The sequence below is a fragment of the Pituophis catenifer genome, unplaced genomic scaffold, assembly GCF_029215685.1.
Source record: "Pituophis catenifer annectens isolate HBS135680 unplaced genomic scaffold, rPitCat1.0.hap2 SCAF_1, whole genome shotgun sequence".
Taxonomy (NCBI): Eukaryota; Metazoa; Chordata; class Lepidosauria; order Squamata; family Colubridae; genus Pituophis; species Pituophis catenifer.
In genome coordinates, this window is record NW_027256881.1 from 306,654,087 (window position 1) to 306,673,319 (window position 19,233).

At 34.1% G+C, this 19,233-nt stretch overlaps 1 protein-coding gene across 2 annotated transcripts in view; it reads right to left on the minus strand.

The window, feature by feature from the left end:
• Window positions 1–355: 355 nt before the first annotated feature.
• PPP4R3A (protein phosphatase 4 regulatory subunit 3A) overlaps window positions 356–19,233 on the minus strand; it is a 32,247-nt gene continuing 13,369 nt past the window's right edge. For both annotated transcript variants that reach the window (XM_070941339.1, XM_070941347.1), the window contains 11 exons: window positions 14,799–14,876; window positions 14,598–14,714; window positions 14,103–14,219; window positions 10,870–11,001; window positions 10,668–10,770; window positions 9,905–10,063; window positions 8,361–8,530; window positions 6,565–6,707; window positions 4,408–4,598; window positions 2,451–2,677; window positions 356–1,194 (listed from right to left, as the gene is read on the minus strand). In XM_070941339.1, coding sequence (XP_070797440.1) covers window positions 1,096–1,194; window positions 2,451–2,677; window positions 4,408–4,598; window positions 6,565–6,707; window positions 8,361–8,530; window positions 9,905–10,063; window positions 10,668–10,770; window positions 10,870–11,001; window positions 14,103–14,219; window positions 14,598–14,714; window positions 14,799–14,876 — 1,536 coding nt within the window. In that variant the 3' untranslated portion in view covers window positions 356–1,095. The remainder of the gene's footprint in view (window positions 1,195–2,450; window positions 2,678–4,407; window positions 4,599–6,564; window positions 6,708–8,360; window positions 8,531–9,904; window positions 10,064–10,667; window positions 10,771–10,869; window positions 11,002–14,102; window positions 14,220–14,597; window positions 14,715–14,798; window positions 14,877–19,233) is intronic.

The following is a 19,233-nucleotide window of genomic DNA, read 5'->3' on the forward strand; positions in this document are numbered from 1 at the left end:
CTCTTGATAACCACTTTAAATTGAATTTAAACATACCAGTATGTTCCGAGTTAAGAAATTTCAAAATCTCTTTGGAATACTAATTTCATATTTATAGATTACTTAAAAAGTATTTTTCTGGTAAAAAAAAATCAACCTATTTCCCTGAATTGTTTCAAGACAGTTGATGATGTAAAGTTTAATATAAAATATTTAGTCACAAAATAGTATTGCTTTTGTATGCACATTGTGGCAAGATTAATTTGCTCTTTTTCAATAAAAACTATACCATCTCCCATAAAATTCTAAACACATTAGGAAATGTGATGTAGAACAGAATTACACATATGAAACAGGTACCAGCACAACAGTGAGATTATATTACATCAAAAAATTTTAATGGTCCCAAATATATACTCAACAACCAAGCATACACTCGGGGCAAAATAAAAATAAAATTATGACATAAAAGTGACATCTAGAATTCCATTCAATCTTTTAATTAAGGGACAGATATATCCCTCATCTCCAAACAAAAATCTGCAGTTTAAAGGGCAAAAGGGAACAGATTAAAAAAAGAGGAAACATGTTGAGCCCTCCCCGAAAAGAGTTTTTTTTTTTTTTTTTTTTTTAAATCTGTTGAAGTTTGACTAAAATGTTCAGAATGTGTGGTTTTAAAGGCAGGTCTCTTTATATAAAGAAACTGCTGGCATTCTTAGTTAATGAAGAATTATGGCAGAAAAGCCTTTTCTTCAAAATCTCGTACATGGTCCAAGAAATCATAATCTGATTGTAACAACTGAACAGCCAATCCAGAATTCCACCATCAAAACTCCTGCCCTGTTGGCGTTGTATTTTCCATTTCCTTCCCTGAGAAAAGGGCAATGTGTGGTCCAAGCTGGAGAGGTCAAAGGCATGTTTTTCCATAAAGCGTAGTATTTCCTCTTCTTCTGCTCCGCCAAATTGGCACTGATTAGCAGAAATCTGTTTTAAAGTTGATCTGTGTTATACACAGTAATTCATTAGAGTTTATTATTTTTATAATATGGACTTCCCACTCTGGAAACCCGGAAACCTAGTTTATATCATAATCCATACTGGTCTTCATATTTGTCATTATGAAGACTCTAACTTTGCTTTCTGTGTCAGAGGTAGAGTTTCTTCATCCTCTTCCTCATCATCATCAGGATAATCTACGAGCCCAACAAGTCCTCTCTGAAAAAACGAAAAACCATTTGTAAATTGAACTGACTTTCATTCATAAATTTACCAGCTCAATGAACTGTTTCATGTAGAACTATAGTACCTTGATAAACTTGTAAAACACAATGTTTACAATATTTAATTACAGTATTTATATTTAAATTATAATATTTACAAAAGTTAAAGTTTACAGTATTTAAATTAGAAATTAACTTTTATGAAAGAATTTCATAACTTCAACAGGAAAATTACATTGCTCTTGCTGAACTGCAAATAAGACTGATTCAACCAAAGGGTTAAGACGGCTGTCAGGAAACCAATTTTCCATGAAAGCAGCTAATGATCGATCTATTGATATGTCTGAAATGTTTTGTCAAATATTTGATATGAAAGGCACATTTGAGTGCCCATCCAGAGATGTCAGCGTATTAGTGCATCTGTCACATTCCTGAAAATTTTTAATAGCTATAGGCCCATTGGGAATGATTTTCAATTTTATTTCATGTTCCTCAATAAAAGTTGATCGTTCTTTAAATGCTTTATTGTAGATCAGGATATATGGGAAAGCCAAAGCAAAGGTGAAGCAATTTATCTCAAGAGAAGTATAGAACAGTCTCAATGTCTCTGATAATTTGGAGACGGAAGAAGAACTGAGGGGAGAAGGTAAATTGGAGGGCAGTTTTCACCTAGTAACCTCGGGTGAAATCCTCTATAATGAATCTCTGTAAATTTTCTAAAAGTATACATTTTAACCATCATGTTGAGAAACTCAGAAAGCCCTGACCCCAATCTCTTAATCTTTACTAGATTAATTTCTATCAATTATTTCAGCAGTCCCCAAACTTTCTGGCTTGGTGGACTGGTGGCAGCAGTGGAGTGGAGGTGGAGGAGGGGATGGTTTCACGCACACATGTGCCACTTTAACAAATGCAGCTTCACACTTATGCGTTTGCCCTCCATTTCTGCAGCCTGGTTCTGAACAGGCTGCAGCCCGTCACTGGGTCACGGACCGGGTGTTAGAGACCCCTGAATTATTCTTTACATTTCCAACATGGATAATAAAAATTAATAAAGGTGAACTAGACATAAACAATGATAATTATTTTAAAGCAGTTAATTGTTAAGCAGATACAAAAGTAGAGAAACACACACAAGCTCCATTCAAACAAATGGCAATTCTATTTGCACAATAGTAACTGTGTGGATTGATTGAATAATACAGAAAATATAATACTGAGACACGATCAGACTAAAGGGAAAAAAAGTACCTTTGTAGTTATAGCTGCCATCTGAGATGTGCTTTTAGAAACTGATCCGGGAGATCCTGGTGACCCAGGAGATCCTGGAGATCCAGGGGACCCAGGCAAATTACTTGCTGATGATTGGCTGGTGAGGTTAGTCTTTGTACCACTTGAGAAGGAAAGTTTAAAACTCGGACTCTGGCGACCAGAAATGTTAGTTTTCAGAAGGACTTCCTTTTCTTCACTTTCTTTAACTAGAATGTAAAACAAACACTGCTGTAACAAGTTGGACTATTAAACTAATAGGATAAAGATATAACCTGCTCACATTACTGAAGTACCTTTGCTTATTTCAATGACATTTTATCACCACTTATCCCCCAAATGGAAAGGACATTAGTTGTTACCTATACCTACACACTACTACACACATTATGTCGTTGTGAGTAGGTAGAAGTAACAACTAATGCAGAGATACAAATCTACCAAGTAGGTAACAATATTCTTCAATGGAATGGCTTGCCTAGCAATTATTTATATTGTTTTTCAGTACAGGATGCAGATTTTTAATTTTTCCAAAGCATTTTAAATCTGTGAATTTTAACTGACTAAATTTTAACTTTGCTGTAAAGTTTTAATTATTCATTTACCTGCTTTATGAACTGCTGCTGACTGATATGTATTGCATTACTTTCATTTATTACAAATTTATATTGTATTCATTGTTGAAAGGGACTCACAGAATTGCTAAATAGATACAATAGTTATTCTCTCTATAGATAGATACCTATTTATCTATTATATTGATAACATCAATATCTATTTATTATCCAAAAACAGTCAGGTAAATTTAATTCAGACAAGCTTTTCTTGCTAACTTGCTTTTATGATTGAAGAGTGTTATAACCAGATCTAAAAATAATAGCAAATCCAAATTCGCATTAGATTACAGCTATATCTTGACAATAATAGTATAACAGAATAGCAGAGTTGGAAGGGTCCTTGGAGGTCTGCTAACCCAATCCCCTGCTTAAGCAGGAAACCCTATACCATTTCAGACAAATGGTTGTCCAATCTCTTAAAAATCTCCAATGTTGGAGCAGAGTTTCTGGAGACAATGGAATGACAATGGAATGATTAATTGTTCTAATTGTCAAGAAATTTCTCCTTACTTCTAGGTTGGTTCTCTCCTTGATTAGTTTCCATACATTACTTCTTGTCCTGCCTTCAGGTGGTGGCAGCCCCTTAGATATTGGAACATTGCTATCATGTCACCCGCCTTTTCATTAAACTAGACATATCCAATTCCTGCAACCATTCTTCATGTTTTAGCCTCCAGTCCCCTATTCATCTTTATTGCTCTTCTCTGCACTCTTTCCAGAGCCTCAACATCTTTTTTATATTGTGGCGACCAAAATGGATGCAATATACCAAATGTGATCTTATAAAGACATTATAAAATGCTATTAACACTTCACATGATCTTTATTCTATCCCTCTGTTAATAATAAGAAGTTGTAATCACAATAAAGGGCAACAGAGGAAAAGCAGAGAGAGATCCATGTTAGAAAGATAACTCCAATAGTTTATTGGTTGCTTTTGAAATGTGTTGGAGAAGACTCTCAAGAGTCCCTTGGACTGCAAGGTGATCAAATCAGTCATCCTAAAGGAAATCAACCCTGACTATTCTTCGGAAGGACTGATACTGAAGCTGAAGCTCAAATACTTGGACCACCAAATGAGGAGAGAGGACTCAATGGAAAAGACCCTAATATTGGGAACATAACTACCCTGTCAGATCTTGTGAAATGAGTTGAAATAAGAGGAGACAGATGGTCCTCCAAATGATCTAAAGGCTTCTCTAACTTCTGAAGCATCTCTCTCCTTGCAGCTTTACCTGTTCTTTTCTACCTCATGTTGGCCAGGGGGATTAGTGATGGGGACAAGGCTGGCAATTAGTAACATGTTCCCTCAAGTTACTTACATTTTTTTCTTTCCATAAATTTACTTATAGGATCCATAATATCTTCATCATTTTTACTTTTATCAGCGGGTGGCACCACTACCTCTCCATCTTCCATATCATCTTCATCAGTGTTAAACCACATTTCTTCTTCATCCTCCAAGGTCCTTGCATCCCTTCTGTATCTATGGTTTCTTAAGATGGATCGCATGCTATAAAAGATGATTTTGTAATGAGGTTATAATATACGTACACTGTTAAGAATGAGTATCATACTGAATCGTAATTCTCTAATATTTTTAGAACACATTCAACTACTTTAATACATTTTCCCAATAAACTAACTCCAGATTGCAGTCATTAATGAAAAAGAGAAAGTGTTCATGTGTTAATGTGACACATTATCATTTTTGACCTAGTTACTTAGCCACTATGCAAACATATGGTTATTCCAAAATAAAGCACTTCAGCTATATTTTGCAGGTGTGAATTTGTAATATGTACTTAAAATTTTGTAAATCAACCCTGAATTATATATACAATAAGAAACAAAGAACAGTCTCCTAAATCAGTAAGCCTAATTGTGATCAGATTAACAGGAGCCTTGGTAGCACAGTGGACTAAAGCACTGTTATTAACATCTGCTGCTTGCAATTACTGTAAGTTCAAATCTCACCAGGCTCAAGGTTGACTCAGCCTTCCATCCTTTCAAAGGTAGGTAAAATGAGGACCCAGATTGTGGGGGCAATAAGCTGACTTTGTATAAATATACAAAAGTATGAAGGCTATTGCTTAACATATTGTAAGCCGCCCTGAGTCTCCGGAGAGGGGCGGCATATAAATTAAAGCAAAAAAAAAAAAAAAAAAAAAAACCATAATTACAGTTTCAGGTATTACATAAACCAGGGGTGTCAAATTGGTGGCCCGCGGGCCAGATGCGTCACAAACAGGCCAAGCCCCCTCCCCCAGCTCCACAAATGGGAAAAACTTCATGAAATGTCATGTGACGGCAATGTAGTGCCGCAAGTTTGACACCTGTGACATAAACCAACTCCTAGCATCCTCAAGGAAGTATCTACTACTCAAAGTCAGTTCTGGGAATTCTGATGCATTCTTAAAAAGACATTTTTCATGCAACTTAAGTCAGCGAAGAGACTGTGCTTAAATTTCATCAATTTTTCACTTTTTCACAGATTTCTACTACATTATCTACATCAGTGGTCATCAACTGGTGGTCCGCAAGAAAATTTTGGTGGTCTGCAGAAAAATCTTTGCATTTTTGCATTTTTTATATTGCACTGTTAGGGATCCTCAAACTATGGCCCCTGGGCCGGATACGGCCTGCCAAAGTAATTAATCCCACTCGCTGATGGGATGGGATCCTTCAGGCATTTAGCTTGGCTGCCTGTTTAGTAGCTCCAGCTTCTCCCTCCTTCCTTGGGAGTCCAGATGCTTCAGTCAGCGGTGCACGAAACGTCAGCCGGGCTCCTCCAGAGACAGAGTTTGAGGGGTGGGTGGGTGGGTGATCTAGTGCCTGGGCTGGCTACAAGGCAAACATTCATTCTTGGTCGTATTTGAGATTGCTAGCTGCAATGGACAGCAAAGCTAGGGTTGACCCCGGGCGCTTCTTTGCTAACAGGTGGCCACACTAAGTGCCTGAAGGACCTCATCCCATCACTAATTCCTATTAGTGGTCCATGGGATTTAAAATTATGAATTTAGTGGTCCCTGAGGTCCGAAAGGTTGGTGACCCCTGATCTACATTATTTGAATGACTGAAGAGGATCTGCCACGTGAGTATATATACAAATTATGCTTGTATTATGAGTCTAGTACCTATACCACTATACTGGTAGTAAATTATATAATAGTTGTTAGGACCTTCTGCTTTTGACAATGAATAATATGAATGCATGTTGCAACATTCATATAGAAAATTTATTTTGTTCAAATGTATGGATATGTTTATTTTCTGTACAATACTTTTTAAAAAAACTTAAAACATATCTCCAAAATAGTGCATCTATTACACCACTCTCATTTTTGCTGTTTCAAAATAAATGATCATTCAACTATCCATAGAAAAGACATTTCAATAACCGGACTATGGATCTTGTTCTATTTTTCAGTAAATTTTCAATAGGCAAACATCTAATAATAATTTCAGAGTGCACTAACCTGTCAAGTTTGGGATTATCTTGTCTTTCCCTTTGTTGCTCATAACGTAATTTCAAACCTTTGAAAGTCTGTACATAATCTACATCTTCTAGTGCCTTCCAATAATTCTCAATTACATGAGCTGTTAAGGATTTTATGTCTTCCTGGTAAACAAAGTTATTTTAATCCATTAAAAACATTAAAAACTATACAATTTTGGTCAAAAACATATAATAGAGTGTATCTGATCTGTTAATAAGTCAGGTAGTCTTTCATGTATATAACTGATAAGCAACATAAACATAATTATCACTGCAAAAACAGCTGGTCTACTGCACTGAAGTGGAATAGTTGTAAACTGTCCATCTACCTTAGTATGTTTGTCATTTAATCTTAGCATTTTGTCATTCTTCTTTCAAGCAGAACAAATTGAAAAAAGAAATTTAAAACAAATTATTTGAATCAATCAGTCATACTACATTTGGATGTCCTGGCAACATAGTCAAATAAACCAGTGCTATTTGTGGAGGCAGAAAGGAGTCTATGGCTCCAATTCATAGTAATAACATGGTAGTCTACAGAATGTCCATCAACGTTTTATAAAATTGCTTCTTGTTCATTTTATTTTTGCTCAAAACAGCTAGGCTTCAAAGTATCATTTTTAATACAAGTTATAATGGTGTTATTACAGCCTTCTGAATCAATTCTGACTCCTGGCTGCTACAAAGACAGACCTATAGAGTTTTCTTAGCAACATTTTTAATAAGTGGTTTGCCAATAACTTCTGGGATGGTTTTCAACTTTCCATGCTAGGGCTGAGAGATAATGACTGGTCCAAAACCACTCAACTGAAGTTTGTACTTAAATGAGGGCTAGAACAGAGATCTACCCACTTCTAACTCAGAATCTTTAACTACTACATCAAACTTGCCCTCCAGAACTGGTAATACAAAGTACTTTTTAAAAAAATGTATAAGCCTCTATCTTAAATACCATTATTTCCTAGTATGTCAGTGATGATCAGAAGAGGCGGTACTAGATCAGAATTATCTTCATTCCATTTACATTCCACTTACAGGGTAACTTCCAATTTGGCAAAATTAAAATTCATAGAATTACATGTTCTTGTGGTCATTCCATAAGGAAATAAAAGAAAATATACTTTTCAAAGACTTCAGTACTTTTAAAACAATGTGAGATTTAATTTAGAAAATAATTCAAAAAATATTAGGGCCATCATGTAAAATAAATGCATTTTTTTCTGCTTAAGACTTGGTGTGTGTGTAAGAGCAAAACACTAGCTAGGATTTGTTAGGAGCAGCACCCAACACAAGTCTCTTGAAGGCAAATGATCCAAATTCATTAATCCCTAGCCCAACACATTTTTTCTAAAGATCAGGAATGGTGATTTCCTTGTGTACAATCAAACCAAGTTCTTTATTTTCTATATTCCTGACCTAATGTTATAGAACCCTATTTTGTGGCAAAAGATTAATCACAATCTTTTGATTCACATAAATTGTGGATTTCCATTTTTACATATTTGTGTATTTCTGAGCCACTGTCTTTATAACAATGATTAATGGACATTTTTCCATAAGTCTTACTTCTAGGTAAAAGTGATTGTAAAGGTTTTCCTCAAAGAATCCATATAAAGTCTCATAATTCTATCACAATCAATATTATGGGAATATTCGCTCTTCCTAATCTCCAGTTTCTGATTTTGTGAACTTTTCCTTCCATGTGAATATATGCAAGTCAACTTCACTTAATTCCCAAGTATCAACATTCATTCTTCTCTAAAAAGAAATACTCACCACTCTAATAAATTCAAACATTTCTATAATAGCAGAATTCATTAGATTATAGCGGGATCCATTGTTGAGAAATGCTTTGACCACTGGTTCAAACAAAAAACTTTTCATTATATAGCGATTGTAAAATTCATCCTTCAATCCAATTATCTTTCTTTTAAAACGTAGGGCACCTAGTGGAGAAAATACATATTTTCAATAGTGAACACAGTCCTAGGATTAGATCATAGACAGGTAACATTGTACCTGCAGACAACTTCCTACATATTCACAGATATACTTCATTTGACTTTAATATTTTAAGATTCTTTTAATTAAAGAATTGGTCTGTGTTAATATTTTTAGAAAATAAAGCATGTTTTTCTGCAGTTCAGTGCTTCTTGGAATTCTACACCCTATTCTGAATTTTAAAAAAGGAAGGAAAAAAAAGCATACTGGAGATTCAACAGTATGCTTTCTTTACCTTTTTAAAAGTTTGGATATGAGACAAAAATTCCAAAAACACTGAACTGCAAAAAATCATGCTTTATTTTCTAAAAATGCTTGTGCATAACCTCATTTATTGTGTCTAGCAAATGTATGTTTAACAACTGGCCATGCTATACAGATAAAACTACAATACTGATGAATAAAAACTGCCCACTCTTTGGTCAAGACGTTTGTAATGGTTTTGTTTTGTAGAGTGTATTGTCACAAAGTAGTACTGTATATAACAGACATGTAATATTGTGTAAATTGATTTCTAGTTGTGCAATGAGAAATTCTCTATTTCCTTCTATCTGTAGCTCCTATGCTCTGCCAAATTCTACACTGAAACATCATCCAACTCTGCAAAGTGGATTTGATGGGCTACATGAAGGGAAGAGCGAATTAATTTTTTTAAAAGAAGCTATTCTATCTGTAGATATAGGGTCTTTTCTTAATATAGCAACATTATAGCAAAAAGCAAACTCAGTTGACATTGGAAATATACTAACAAGAGTAAAAGTACATAGAACAAGGACAAGCAGTTTTGGGCCTTTCCAGCAACTTCCCATCAGTCTGATCACTATGGTCAATAGTAGAAATCTGCAAATTATATCCCAAAGCATCTCAATATCAGGTTCCCTATCCTTTATACCACTCATAACAGGTATTAAGCTATTATATAAAAAATAAAAAAAAATACTTATAGCTAGAAATTAGGGAGAAAAAATAAGGCTGTGCAGCACTTTGGATTCCGTCTCCATAAAGTGTTTAAAAGACTATATGAAAAGAGTTGGCTACAACACTTGTTCCCAGGATGGAAAAGCAGCTGTACAGGGCAACCACACATCTCTGGGAAAAAGTATGCCTGCTTCAAGGTTCTGCAGACAGATACTACACATTTGTGCTCAGTAGTATCTTTTAGAGATGAATTTCAAAGTACCACACAATGCTATTAAAAAAACAACACAAATTATGTTTTATTTCATGTTTTCTGTTTTCATTCAAAATAACAGGCAAATGAAACATCTAAAAAGACTGTGAATACATAAAGGCAGAGGCCTACACTACATCGTACTTACATAGTGCCAAGAATGCATGCTTTGAGGCCATTAGAACTAGTACTCTTCGAAGAATATCCTTGTTAATTATGTAGTTCTTTATATGGTATGTATGATGTTCTACACAGAAAGTTAATAACTCTAATATCAAGGCCAATAACTGGGCAGTCTGAAAGTCATCTAAAAGCAAAACAAATAATGTATTTGCTGATATACATTTCCATTATTTTCAACAGATGTCCTTTTATAGCTCACAATTTATTACCTGCAAAAGCTAAACATAAACATAAACACACGCTATATTGTATCACTTAATTTTCCTCTCAATTGTTAGGCATGTAAAGCAAATACTTTATGGAATTTAATACCGTTAAAAAAGGGAGGAAAGCATAGACTTTTTTTCCCTCACCATTTCTTAAGTTCTTTTACCACCAGAACTTTATAATATAACTCTATAGTATAACTCTATTTATAATAGAGTATACTATAGTATACTTTATAGTATAACTCTATTTATAATAGAGTTAAGATATAAATAAAGAGCTAAATAAATTTCACGTCTATAAGCAATAAATTTGGGCGTGAGTAAAATACATTCAAGAGAGCGGTAACATCTAATAACTTTAAAAAGGGAACACTTTGGGTCTATGACCCAAAGTCTAATAGGAATGTAACAGAGTATGATACCACACTAATCCTTACAGTAGAGTTCTTCCTTATATGCAATCATCACTTGCTAATTTTATGGTTCAGAAAACAGTGGAAAAACCTCCTGAAGGCTCACCTTTGCTAGGCTTTTCTTCTGTAGTATTGGCCAGTAATGGTGCAGTGAGGACATGCATACAGTGTTTATAAAAGAATCCCAAAAATTCTGTCTTTTCTGTTTTCTATAGAATAAAAAGAAACCAATTTCTACTTAATGCATACCAATCCTTTAAGGTTTTAACAGAAAAAAAAATAATGTAAGAATTTATTTTTGTGCTTACATTTGCAGTAGCTAGCATGTTTTCTGGATCCACCAAAGTACGTAATAGGCCCATCAACTGGACTGCTCCTCCAAGTTCTGGATCTGTATCACAAATCATGTGTTCTATGATGAGGTTAATGAGCAAGATATCCTAATTAAAAATATAAAACACCAAAAAAATTAAGCATAACTAAAAGGTGAAATATACCAAAAAGCAATTCCAGTTATGAGGTCTGAACTTGTGAATCAAACAGAACTGTGTTTCTATATCAGCATCCACTAATATTGCACTTTTTCAAAAAAAAAAAAAAAAGTAAATGTGTCCCAAGGTCATATATTATAAAAAGATTTTAAGACAGCATTCACAAAGAGAGAAGGATCCTAATAAGAGTTATAATTATTTGTTTATTGCTTGATCTATGAAGGCAGCAAAAATATTTATGTAATGTCATTGGACAATGATCCACAGACACTTATGTTGACTGCACAATTTGACAAGTAATATATTTATAATAGGAAATATGCAGCAAGGGACTGAAATACTTAGTGTAGACAAAAGAAACCATTTTTGAAAAAGAAGCATTTATCTTTCATCCCCTCAAGAAGCAATCAGTAAATTGGTTATTTTAGACAACTATATAGTCTTGTCTGCAATTTTTTTCTTTTCAATGAATATTGTTAAGATGATCAACAGAGAATCCTGGATAAAACTGTTTATTTGGATCTCTATCAACAAGCGTTGAGCCTAGTCATGGAAAAAAAGCCATAATGGCCGTTCTGTTAGAAGATCATTTTGGGGACTCTGGTCCTATGGAATCTCTTAGTGGCTTTCAATATCAGGGTCATGATATTTTCCTGGATATGATGTAAGGATTGGGACTAGGAGCACTGAATTGGAGTTATTCTTCCTGAGTGGCTGATTCCTATCAATGATGGCAAGGGATGAAAACTGCTGGGAGAGATCATCTGTCAGCAGTTATCATCATAGATAGATAGAATTCTTTATTGGCGAGGGGTCTGTAAATATTTTCACAGCCTTCTATATATCATTATACTACATCAATATACTAATGATACTGTTATTCACTCCTGGTCTGACAGGAGATATAGTGATACTCTGAGCCAGTCCTTAAAGAGAATTAAGAGTGGGATCGCAGAAAGCACATTCAGACTGAAACTAGCAAGACACAATAGCTGTGGATTTCAAGCCAACTGAATTGGAATATAGTCAGCCCTTGGGGGCACAACTGTACTCTCCCAGATTAAAATGATCATAGCATGGGGGTCTCCTTCGACCTTTACTGGTTCTTCTTTTGTTGCTTGCCATATTATTTTAGATAAATAAATTTATAATAGTTAAAAAATATTTTCTGTCTAACAGAATTCAAGATAAATAGTAAAACTGTGCCACTGAAGAAACAGTTTTATCAAAATAATATAGTATATTATTAGTCAACTGTTTTAAAGTGGAAGGCCATTTCAGTACAGTTGCATATATGTGCACAGTTACCATAGATAACATGGATTTATACATGTGTAAGTATACAGAAGGTACATGGAGAAAGGATGGACTGCTCAGCCCTTCCAGTGGCAGTTCTAATTTTTTCCCTAAAATGTGAGACATCTGTCCTCCACACAACCAGCAATTAAACTAAGGGGGGGGGGGGCTGCTGGAGAGAGAAGGAATAGCTCATCTGTAGCCCCCTATAGGTAGTCTTATGACCAGTTCCTTAGTGACCGTTGGAAGTTCAGTGAGGTACTAATACCACTCTTTAAAGACTTAGTAAGACTGCACTTAAAATACTGCATCCGGTTTTGGTCACCACACTATAAAAAAGATGTTGGGACTCTAGAAAGAGTGCAGAGAAGAGCAACCAAGATGATTAGAGGACTGGAGGCTAAAACATATGAACGGTTGCAGGAACTGGGCATGGCTAGTCTAGGGAAGAGAAGGACCAGGGGAGACATGATAGCAGTGTTCCAATATTTGAGGACACAGAAAGGAGGAGGTCAAGCTATTTTCCAAAGCACCTGAAGGTCAGACAAGGAATAATGGATGGAAACTGAACAAGGAGAGATTCAATCTAGAAATAAGGAGAAATTTTCTGACAGTTAGAGCAATCAACCAATGGCTTGCCTTCAGAAGAATATCTGAACTTCAGCTTCATCACTGGAGGCTTTCAAGAAGAGACTGGACTGCCATCTGTCAGAAATGGTGTAGGGTCTCCTGCTTGGGCAGGAGGGTTGGACTAGATGACCTACAAGGTCCCTTCCAACTCTTTTAATCTGTTAAATTCCAACAGATGCTAAAAAAAGTATTTATGATCTGGATTCAAAGTTCTGACAGTTATCCCTCCCACAAGGTTCTGTGATCACGTTTTGGGAGCTTGACAATTGGCCCACATTTATGTCATGTGCCCTGCCCTTAATGACAGGACCATGATTTATGACATTTTTTGCAGGAAACAAGTATTTACTTCTGGCTTCCAGCAAAAACCAGCCAATTATGGACAGTGGGTTTGCTTAATGACCGTGAGTCACTTAATGAATTAAGGTGATTAGTTTAACAACCACTGCAAAACTGTTATAAAATTGGGTCAGTCACAAGATGACTCACTTAATGACTGGCACAATTTACAACTGTAATTCCAGGATCAATCGCAGTTGTAAATTGAGGACTACCTGTATTTCTTTTAGTAGCATGGAGGAGAAACATTTTAATAGCTGAATTCTTGCTCACAAGATTACAATATGATTAGCATTAGAGTTAATAAGTAGAATTCTCAAATAATAATTTAAAGGAATTGATTTGCAAATAATAGCTATATAAGGAAATCTCATTTGTAACAATAATGGTTATTACTGATAAATAAGTAATACTGAACCAAATTTGAAGACCTGGGAGGAAAAAAAGAAACACGTGCTAAGAAAATAAATTTGGGAGATGATTGTATACTCCTCAAATTAAATTCTAAACAGTAAACTCACTTGCAGGAAGTCAGTGAGAGATTATTTAGATTTTTTTTCTATAAAGTTTCATCAAGTTAAATAAATATTACTAAATTTATAATCCAACACATCTCAAGGAGTTTGAACAATTTTACTGTATGTTATGTAAAACTGAGAGCCACAAATTTATATAACTGTTAGCCACTTTTAAAGTTATACAAAAGTAACTCAATTAACAGTTCTGAAACTAATTTTATTCATATTCTTTATTAATGGATGCATCACCAAAGATCATCTACTTACATCATCATTCTGCTGAGCTTCTTGCATGACAAATTCTCGTACCATAGATGGGTTATATTCAACTAAATATGAGAATATATCAGTAGCCGCACTACGTACTTGGGCATCATCCATGCCCTGGAAACAAACAAAAACAGATTGTGATGGAAAGGCATAATCAAAAATTTATTTTTTATTGCTTTAATTCACTTATTTATAATTTCATTTTCTATGTACTGTCTCAATCTTAAAATATTCTCCATTCTGACAATATTGCAGTTCGACTTGGTTTCTATGGTGTGTTCCTTGACTAGAAACTTGAGTTTTTTAGGCTTTTCCTCTTTTTTTCTGTTTGCCTGTGTTTTTGCTCTGTTCTCTTTTATTTCTTGGTTGGATCATGATAGGACAGAATATAAATCACAAAAACACTGTATATCCACCCAAAAATTAAATTGTTTATATTATAGAAGGCTGAAAACAGTTATCCAAATTAAGATACCTAGTTTGGAAACTTACTAGTATGACTTCTAATGCTGGAAGTATGCCCATATTTGACAACGTTTTGAAAAAAGCATCACGGTTTTGAGGTTGTAATGTTTGAGAAAATGCACAAAATTCTTTAAGGAAATTTACCTGAAACACAGAAAAAAGAACCATGTTTATCAATAAAGAAAATACAGCAACTGTCTTTTTAATCATTTATAAAAACATTCCTACCAACTCCTGTCTTTTCTCTTCATCTGTTGCTTCATCTGTAAGTTGTGCAAATAGGTCTGTTAAGAATTTTTCATCTTCCTATGAAAATAAAACACAAATCACACAAATTATGTTCAGAAATTTGAATTAAAACTAAATATCTATAATGTATATTCCATCATTCCCCTCTAGGAAACAAAGCACCAGGGACAAATCTGGTAATTTGAAAGGACAAGTACAGTATATAGATCATTGGTATGTGCTCAATTTAAAAATATTGTAAAAAAATAAATTTCATTTTGCTTGTTAAGAATAAATTCCCACTAATTTTAGAAGTCAAACATACCGTCTACAATATTCAATCATTGAGAATGTTTTAAGAAATGACCAGGTTCAATTGTATTTCAAGACATAAGTCATTATATAATATCACCAAGGTTTTTGCAGAGACATGAATAGAAATTATGTCATGCTAACCAATTGCTCTTCAGTTTATTTCTGTTATTTTTCTGTGTTCAGAGGATGTTTTAAATATTTTTTAGCAAAATGCTATTTAATTTTCACTTTAATCAAAAGACCTATTTAAAAATATCCAGATAATGGTATTTGAATAGCTAGACCTATTTTAACCACTATCTCCCATTCCTAAAACTAAAAATGGACCAGTTTTAAAGCGTAGGCATAACATTTTTTTAATATTAAATGAAAACTATTACTCTTTCAGAATATAACATGGATCATCAAAAGCCAATCCCTAATAAATAAACAAATAAAATTAAAACTTTACATATGAATAAGGTTTATTGCTATAAGGAAGGAAGACAATGGTCTTCACTTCTGTTTCATCATATTTCAGAATATGATCCTTTTATTCTTTGCAGGTAGTTTATTTTTAATAATTACACATATCATTCCTTATTTATATTATCCCAAATACATTCTTATTGCATCTAAAGGCATGAAATTCCTATTAATACTGTAGAAAGTACCTTTAGTTTTTTGATACCATAGTATCATAAGCCAGGTAAATAAAAACGATTTTAAATAACTAAAATTGTTGCTTAAAATGTAAATACATTTTTTCAAAATATTATACTTTTTTTTCTATATTATTAAGAAGGAGCCTATCTCAGATATCACAAGGAGTAAACCAAAATATATTCTATAGATGACCGATATCTGGAGATGGTAGAGACAGAACAGATGTCCTTCTACAGTTGATGTCAATGTACACATCCCCAATCAAGCCCTTATCCTTTTCTCTAAAACATAATGACAAAAGTACAAGGAATATAGGATGTGGAGCACAGATTAGATAATGAAACAGAGACAACATACAGGCTCAAGCAAAATTATTTTGAATGTCCATTATTGATCATAAAAAGGATTGCCTACCATAGTAATCCTGAAAAATATAGGTAGTCCTCAATTTACGACAATTGAGCCCAAAATTTCACTTGCTAAATGACCAGTTATTGAGTTTTACCCCACTTTAAGACCGTTCTTTCGATAGTTGTTAACTAAATCACTGTGGTTAACTTAGTTACATGGTTGTTAAGTGAATCTAGCTTCCCCACTGATTTTGCTTGTCAGAAGGTTGCAAAAGGTGACCACATGACTCTGGGACACAGCAACCGTCGTAAATATGAGTCAGTTGCCAAGCGTCTGAATTTTGATCACATGACCGATGGGATGCTACATTGATTGTGTGAAAAACAGTCATGTTACTTTTTTCAGTGTGTTGTAACTTTGAACAGTCAATAAATGAACTGTTGTAAGTCGAGGGCTACCTGTACAATAGGCATTGATAAAACTGGGAAACAATGTTTCTTTCTTAGATTGCAAACATAAAGAAAAAGATAGATGACTCCCCCTTTAAAAAAAAAATACATCTACAAAAAACAATTCAGAAATACATTTCATTAATTGAAATTAATTTTATTAAACCATTATTTTGATTAGTTTTTATTCCATAAACAATATAAATAAGCATTTTAATACAATGTAAAAGCTGCTTAGTCATGATGATTCTCCTCTAAACCTATGAAAAAAATATCTTCGTCTTACCTAAACTGGAAATGAAACTGGTTTACCACCTAAAGATTTCTCAGCTTTGCTTCTGCTTTAGTATTAAATATCATCATCCAATTATTTTACAGTATTAACATTAATCAGAAAGAAACAAAATAAAAATGCTTCATAATAGTTGTACTTAGAAAGTAAACACATACCTTCTATTTGAGTAGAAATTAATATATACTAAGAGGGTGTCAAATAACAAGAATGTACTTAATTTATCATCTCAGAAGCAGCTTAATTAAAACTGAGCTTTAATCAGAATAATTCCTATCTGGCAGGTACCAATATATCTATTCACCATAATACCTTACTTTTTAAAATGTTCATTGTGTTGCCTATTCTATTACATTACCATTCCACATTTATTCCTATACATTACAGCCCTATTACTTGTTCAAGTCTTTATTCTGACTGTCTAGAAATATTTGTAGCATGTTAACTTTTTCTACTTCTAATCTACTAATAACCTCTAATCTTATCCAAGATAGTAACAAAGGTAAATAAACCAGTTTTTAAGAATCAAAGGAGATTTAGTATTGTATGTGAAGATACTTAGCCTCTCTTTGCCAATATTCTTTTCAAATAATTTTTTTTGAAAATAAATTATGATTTGTTTAAATGATTTAAGAACATTGACCTTTTATAAACTACTTTAAAAAACAAAACAGTAAATACCTTGAACTAAAATCTACTATATTTTAATAAAACCTTATAATCATATCTCAAAATAACAAAATGCTATGAAAAGGAATGACAATTTTTCATCATATGGTACATCAGTCAAATTCAAATTATCTCCACATAAAGCCTCATAGTATATATTTCTGATTTATCAAACTTTTATAATGCTGTAATCACAAAGATTTTCTAGTGATTAACAATGTAAATATAAATATGAAAATTGAACAAAATAACATGATATCCCTAGTAATAAATAACCTAAACCAAACCAAGGGAGCCCATGTCCTTTAAACCTGTTATCAGGTTCTCTGATAACTTCCCTAGAATTGATGATGTTACCTAGTCAAGTAATGAAATGTCTGCAAGCAAACAATCATGCTCAGAGTACCAAGAGCTCCACAGTTCAACCCTGAGCTCCATATATTCTCTTCTATTAGTTCTTTGATACAACTTGTCTTAACAAGCTTTCATAAAATCATTAAGGTTGATATCTGGTTTTAAGAGACTGTTTCTGGGTCTTTGCTTCTCTCACCTCCCCAAAGCAAGAAATTCTCAGTAGCTCTCTGAAAGCTGTATTTCAGGTCAATTCCATTTGAAAAGGATGGTCCTGAAAAGTATCTGTAAACCAAGTAGATGATCAAAGCCTGACAGTGTTCTGCTAACTATGGTCTGTTCTACAGTATTTTAACAAGTAGTGGTAATGCATAGTAGAAATGATTTTTTTGAAGGAAGAATATTCTATTCTGAAGTACAGATATTGTTGCTACTGGCTGTGAGTGTTACCCTTCTCTGTTCTAATGCTGTTTAGTCAATACTTCCTTTGAATGAGAGATTATGATGGAACATGGTTCCAGACATATTGTTATGAAAACAAACTTGGCAATTTTAATTAGAAGTGATTCACATTTTCTGGGCCACATCAGCATTTGGGAAGTGCCACTTTCTATCAACTGAAAGCTCCAGAGGCTGCTCTTGATAAAGCACATCGCACTTGCACTCTGCTCTGATAAAACACATTGCACTCTTAAATAGCTCAGATCCAGTCACTCAAGATAGTCCCTGACTGGAATATAACAAGGAGGCAATAAAAAGCACTCCTGGTTACTGCTACTGCCTCTTAGACACCAACAAATAAATCCAAAAGGCCCATAATGGTATTCTTGGGTGTAAAAGAAGAGCAGAGCTATAATGTCAACAGATTTATAATCTCAAACTGTCATTAGATGAATAAGAAGGAATCAGAAGTCTCCCAATTTAGCTTCTATAACAGAACATCCAGGGACAAATGCTAACAATGTGATATCTAAAGTCTAGGTCAAAAGTGCTCTAAGGGGATCCTATGGTCAGACTGATCACATGCTATCTACAGATCAAGTAGAATCAAGACATTATCATGAAAATCTGCTACCACTTTCCATCCAGAATTTAAGTTATCTAAATTAGGGCTGCCACAAAGAATAGCAATAGCACTTAGACTTCTATACCATTTCACAGTGCTTTATAGCCCTCTCTAAGCAGTTTATAGTGTCAGCATATTGCCCCCAACAATCTGGGTCCTCATTTTACCGACCTTGGAAGGATGGAAGGCCGAGTCAACCTTGAGCCAGTGAGACTCAAACTGCCAAATTGCAGGCAGCCGGCAGTCAGCAGAAAAAGCCTGCAGTATTGCATTCTAACCACTGCGCCACCAGAAGCT